This window comes from Grampus griseus (genome assembly GCF_964374135.1).
Source record: "Grampus griseus genome assembly, chromosome: 13".
NCBI classification, from domain to species: Eukaryota; Metazoa; Chordata; class Mammalia; order Artiodactyla; family Delphinidae; genus Grampus; species Grampus griseus.
The window spans coordinates 9,988,394-9,994,393 of record NC_139007.1 but is presented as its reverse complement, the minus strand read 5'-3'; the positions used below and the strand labels follow the sequence as shown (position 1 = coordinate 9,994,393).

At 48.5% G+C, this 6,000-nt stretch overlaps 1 protein-coding gene across 1 annotated transcript; it reads left to right on the top strand.

The window, feature by feature from the left end:
- The first annotated feature begins 2,456 nt into the window (after positions 1 to 2,456).
- On the top strand, positions 2,457 to 5,883 carry EEF1A1 (eukaryotic translation elongation factor 1 alpha 1). Its single transcript, XM_082668648.1, has 8 exons — positions 2,457 to 2,583; positions 3,436 to 3,613; positions 3,898 to 4,077; positions 4,198 to 4,494; positions 4,572 to 4,722; positions 4,811 to 5,067; positions 5,153 to 5,387; positions 5,475 to 5,883. The coding sequence occupies exons 2-8, from the start codon at positions 3,470 to 3,472 to the stop codon at positions 5,597 to 5,599; spliced, it is 1,389 nt and encodes a 462-aa protein (XP_082524774.1). The 5' UTR covers positions 2,457 to 2,583; positions 3,436 to 3,469; the 3' UTR covers positions 5,600 to 5,883.
- The last annotated feature ends 117 nt before the right edge of the window (positions 5,884 to 6,000 follow it).

Here is a 6,000-nt window from a genome sequence, read left to right as displayed (position 1 = left end):
GTTTCTTTGGGTTTTGCTTCTTTCCCTCCTGTCACTAAATAACTGGTTCAGTTTTCAAAATGTTGTCAGTCCTGTTAGTATTATCTCCAATAATGTACAAACCTAAACCATTTGAGGTGTATGGAAAGAAAGCATGGTAAAGAAGCATGGAAAATAATAAAACTAGTGTGGCACCCTATGCAGTTAATATTACTGTGATATACAGATTTGGCTGATTGTGGGAATCTAGTTCCAAGAGATTAGCCACTAATTAATATTTCAAAGTTAATAAGAGATGAGGTAATTTGCATTGTTCTATTGCTAGTGATTGATTTTCACTGGTACTTCTTACATCTTTATCTTATTACAAACATGGACTTGCATATCAAGATAATCTCATTCCACATGTGTACGACTGGGTAAGGGCACTAGGAAAATGCATTGTGAAAAAAGAATTTGTGAAAGGAGACAAGCTAGAAATATAGACCTTATAAAAAAGGCTTGGACTTCCCTGGTGGCGCAGTGGTTGAGAATCTGCCTGCCAGTGCTGGAGACACGGGTTCGAGCCCCGGTCTGGGAAGATTCCACATGCCGTGAAGCAACTAAGCCCATGCACCACAACTACTGAGCCTGCGCTCTAGAGCCCGTGAGCCACAACTACTGAAGCCCGTGCTCCGCAACAAGAGAAGCCACCGCAGTGAGAAGCCTGCGCACCGCAACGAAAAGTAGCCCTCGCTCGCCGCAACTAGAGAAAGCCGCGTGCAGCAACGAAGACCCAAGACAGCCAAAAATAAATTAATTTAAAAAGAAAAGGCTTTTGTTGCTAGAAAAAGATTAGTTATATGTATTTCTATGGAAACTTTATATAGCCTAGTTTCTTTCATGAAAACTATCTCAAAACAAGGCTACAAAAAAAAAAAAAACAAGGCTACAAACTCCTAATGAAGAAAGAAAAACTTAATTTTAGACGTTTGTATCTACAAAGGATGGTAAAACAAGATATAGGAAGGCTATAACAAAAGAATTTCTTTTAAAAAGAAAAAAGGGCATTTGGGCTGTGAGAAGTGACTGAAAGCTAGGACTGGAAGAAGTATATTCTACAATAAAATAGAAAGTAAGCACCATACAAATTTGCATTTAACTGCTTCCCACTCTTTTATATATTAGTTTTCCTCTTCCAGTTTGATTGTGGGTTCCTGTCCAAAAGGTGGTATTTCTTTTGCACAAGCCACGGTTCTTCACTTAGCCCTGGACACATAGTAAGTTCTCAAATATTTGTTAACAGATTGGCTCAAAAAGTTGCCGTGATGTTCTACACGTGGAAGAAGAGACATAATTATCTAGTAATTAAGCTCATTAAAAATAAAGGTTCTTCTTCTCTCAGGAGTATTTCTGAGTCTGTCTGCCCTGATTGCCAAAGCGAAAAGGCCTTATCCAGTCTCACCCTAGATTTATGCCTAAAATGCAGTTATAATCAATAGGATGATGGAAAATGAAGCTATTTATTTGAATGGGGTAGGCCATTTTTGAGAAGCAGTGATCCACAGCAAGTGTTGGGGATAGTAAACTGGCTGGATAAGCTTGCTGATGCTTGTGGATCTTTGTCTCTACATGAGATCACGTGGAAAGACTGAATTTGAGAAATTCTTTTCAGGTTTTTCATGCTTGCAATCAAATGAGTGTACACTGGAAAAAATATACCAGGAGAGTAGACACACACTCAGGGTCTCGTTAATATAATAACACTAGAGTTAGAAGTAAAGCAAACTGTAGCAGTGAAGTCTATTGTAAACTGAAAAACTGGACGTCTGATGTACCATATGGTATGAATGTGTGATACGAACTTCGAATAAAATCTTTGGACGGAGAAAGCCAAGAGAACAGCCCAGGAGCATACTCGGCGGGCTCTTGGTCTCGGAACTGAACCACTCGCGGATTCCCGGGCCAAAGACGGGCCTTGAACTCCTCTCCAGCCGAAAGGGGCGCGGAGGGCAGGGGCGGGGGAGAAGCCAGCCCCGGCAGAGGAAGCGGCTCGAGGGGCTGGCCCCGGACCTGTGAGACGGCAAGTCTGAGGACTAGAGATGAACTGCGGGGTGAAGGAATACTCCAACCTCGGTCCGCCTTTCCAGTTAAACCAGGAACGGTACAGGGAAGATTCTGGACGTGCCCGCCGGGGTGCCTCCTAGCCGCTCCACCCCCCCCCCCCCCCAGCTGTGCTGAGAGTAATTCATACAAAAGGAGGACTCGCCTCTGCCCGGGGGAATCCCAGGGACCGTCGATAAACTCCCACGAACCTGGAGCCGAGGGAGCGCTCGTCCCCGCCCCCCTCCCACACACTCTCGTCATCCTCTGGGTCAAGAGGAGCATGCGCGAGACACCGTGTGCTCGTCAGTGGGCTGAGCGCACATCGCCCACGGTCCCCGAGAAATGGGGGGAGGGGACGGCGATCGAATGGGTGCCTGGTGGAGGTGGCGCAGGGTAAACTGGGAAAGTGGTGTCGTGTGCTGGCTCCGCCCTTTTCCCGAGGGTGGGGGAGGACCATATATAAGTGCCGTAGGCCCCGTGAACGTTCTTTTTCGCAACGGGTTTGCCGCCAGGATACAGGTGAGTTCCGGGTGTGGCTTCCGTGGGCCTGGCCTCGGCGGGCGGCCGCGGCCTTTGCGTGCCTTTTTCTCCCACCGGGCCCTTGGGCCCCCTCCCCATGTTCTTGAAGCCGAATTTTGGGTGCGGGTAGAGTTCGAGGCCTTGGCGGTTTTTCGAAACCCCTTGGCCTCGTGCTTCGGTGGAGGCCTGGCAGGGACGTTGTGGCCGCTGTGTGGGGATCCCGCCGCGCCTTCTCGCCCGCCTCGTCCGCCCCCGCTATTTAACTCAAGCGGCCGCGGATTTTTTCCGTTCTGGGCGGTTCAGCCGAGGCCGGCCGGGGTCTGACAGGACAGGCTTTTCGGCGCTCGTCGGTTTCGGGGGGGGGGGGGCGCCGCGAGGCGCGGAGGGCAGCGGGCCCGCCTGGCCGGCGCACATGCCGGCGCAGCCTCGTTGGGGCGAGGCGGGGCCCGCGAGCCGCGGCGGCAGGGCGAGCCGAGCGCCGCCCCGCTCGGCACCAGTTGCGTGCGCGGAAAGATGGCCGCTCCCCGGCCCCGCTGCACGGCCTCAAAATGGAGGACGCGGCGGCCCGGGAGGGAGCGGCGGGTGAGTCACCACACAAAGGCATCGGGCCGATGCCTGCCCGGCGCTGCTTCCTGTGAACTCGCGGCGGACGGGCGCTGTCCTGGCACCTCGGTTCCTCGCGGCTCCAGGGGCGCCCTTCCTCGCGATGGGGGAGTGTTCCCGCCACGTTCGATGGTTGACCAGAGTCGGGTCAGCTGGGCGCCGGTTATAATCCTGCTTGCAGTTGGCATCGTGGCTTTTCCCCGAGCCTCCGGGACAGTGATCTGAAGGGTTCGCCCCCCCGCCGTTTAGGTGTCGTGAAAACCACCATTAAACCTAAGCAAAAATGGGAAAGGAGAAGACGCACATCAACATCGTTGTCATTGGACACGTAGATTCGGGGAAGTCCACCACTACTGGCCATCTGATCTACAAATGTGGTGGGATCGACAAGAGAACCATTGAAAAGTTCGAGAAGGAGGCTGCCGAGGTAGGTGAAACAGGATGGTGTAAGGAGCTTGTCTGCAAGTACGTTATGTGGTAATTTTCCAGAAACTGGCCCCTGGTCTAGATCCGACTTGCACTAGTTAAGGTACGTCGCGGAGTTTGCGGTCAAGTCATGGAACGCGAACTTCCAAGAAAAACGCGGATGCGCCCAAGTTTAGCGATATTAAGTGGAATGCAGCATTTCTTCGGAATAAGTGGGGGGAAGGGATTTCATGCTGGAGTTTGGTCGTGTTTTAGTTACCAAGTAACCATCCTTAATCCTTTCAGATGGGGAAGGGCTCCTTTAAGTATGCTTGGGTCTTGGACAAACTGAAAGCTGAACGTGAGCGTGGTATCACCATTGATATATCCCTATGGAAATTCGAGACCAGCAAGTACTATGTGACCATCATTGATGCCCCAGGACACAGAGACTTCATCAAAAACATGATTACAGGCACATCCCAGGTTTGTAGGATTAAAAACTTCTGAAAATAATTGGGCCTGTTTTCTGCATTGGCAAAGCCATGAGTTTCTCCATTTGAAGAGCTTTTGTTTAACAGGATGTGGCCTTGTTTTCTTTCAAAGGCTGACTGTGCTGTCCTGATTGTTGCTGCTGGTGTTGGTGAATTTGAAGCAGGTATTTCCAAGAATGGGCAGACCCGTGAGCATGCCCTTCTGGCCTACACTCTGGGTGTGAAACAACTAATTGTTGGAGTTAACAAAATGGATTCCACCGAGCCACCATACAGCCAGAAGAGATACGAGGAAATTGTAAAGGAAGTCAGCACCTACATTAAGAAAATTGGCTACAACCCAGACACGGTAGCATTTGTGCCAATTTCTGGCTGGAATGGCGACAACATGCTGGAGCCAAGTGCTAACGTAAGTGATTTTCAAGAGTTTTAGGATTGTCCCAGAAAGGCGCGTTTGATGGTAGCACTGACTGTCTTGTGTTTTAGATGCCGTGGTTCAAGGGATGGAAAGTCACTCGTAAAGATGGCAATGCCAGTGGAACCACACTGCTTGAAGCTCTGGATTGCATCCTGCCACCAACTCGCCCAACTGACAAACCCTTGCGTTTGCCCCTTCAGGACGTCTACAAAATTGGTGGTAAGTTGAACGTTACGATTAGAACCTGTTTGGGTTGCTATGACGTCTCTTCATAAGAGGTATTTATTATTATTTGTAAACATTTTAGGTATTGGCACTGTCCCTGTGGGTCGAGTGGAGACTGGTGTTCTCAAACCTGGCATGGTGGTCACCTTTGCTCCAGTCAATGTGACAACTGAAGTGAAGTCTGTTGAAATGCATCATGAAGCTTTGAGTGAAGCCCTTCCTGGGGACAATGTGGGCTTCAATGTCAAGAACGTGTCTGTCAAAGATGTTCGTCGTGGCAATGTAGCTGGTGACAGCAAAAATGACCCACCGATGGAAGCAGCTGGCTTCACAGCTCAGGTAACACTGAAGTGACAGGTTTTTATTTACTGCTGTAACTCTTTAAGTGTCTTTGAGACTCATTAAATGCAAGTCTTCTCTCCAGGTGATTATCTTGAACCATCCAGGCCAAATCAGTGCTGGCTATGCACCTGTGCTGGATTGTCACACGGCTCACATTGCCTGCAAGTTTGCTGAGCTGAAGGAGAAGATTGATCGTCGTTCTGGGAAAAAGCTGGAAGATGGCCCCAAATTCTTGAAATCTGGTGATGCAGCCATCGTTGATATGGTTCCTGGCAAACCCATGTGTGTTGAGAGCTTCTCTGACTATCCTCCTCTGGGTAAGGATGCTTTTTTGGTGTAATTAAAAAGTTTTCTAAAGGTTTGGGGGGAAAAAGTGTTTCTAATGGTAATATTTGTTTTAATAGGCCGCTTTGCTGTTCGTGACATGAGACAGACGGTTGCTGTGGGTGTCATCAAAGCAGTGGACAAGAAGGCAGCTGGAGCTGGCAAGGTCACCAAGTCTGCCCAGAAAGCTCAGAGGGCTAAATGAATATTATCCCCAATACCTGCCACCCCAGTCTTAATCAGTGGTGGAAGAACGGTCTCAGAACTGTTTGTCTCAATTGGCCATTTAAGTTTAATAGCAAAAGACTGGTTAATGATAACAATGCATCGTAAAACCTTCAGAAGGAAAGGAGAATGTGTTGTGGACCATTTGTTTTGTGTGTGGCAGTTTTAAGTTATTAGTTTTTAAAATCAGTACTTTTTAATGGAAACAACTTGACCAAAAATCTGTCACAGAATTTGAGACCCATTAAAAAAGTTTAATGAGAAGCCTGTGTTTTCTTTTGGTCAACACTGTAACTTCCTATAGTACTAACTACTTAGGTAAGAGTTGTCCATAATCTGTTTCTGGTATTAAGTCTGCTGAAACAATGAATTTTGTATTTA

Coding starts and splice junctions, on each gene's coding strand:
- EEF1A1 (XM_082668648.1), top strand. CDS start 3,470: ATGGGAAAGGAGAAGACGCACATCAACATCGTTGTCATTGGACACGTA. Junction 3,614..3,897: donor TCGAGAAGGAGGCTGCCGAG/GTAGGTGAAACA, acceptor TAATCCTTTCAG/ATGGGGAAGGGCTCCTTTAA. Junction 4,078..4,197: donor TGATTACAGGCACATCCCAG/GTTTGTAGGATT, acceptor TTTCTTTCAAAG/GCTGACTGTGCTGTCCTGAT.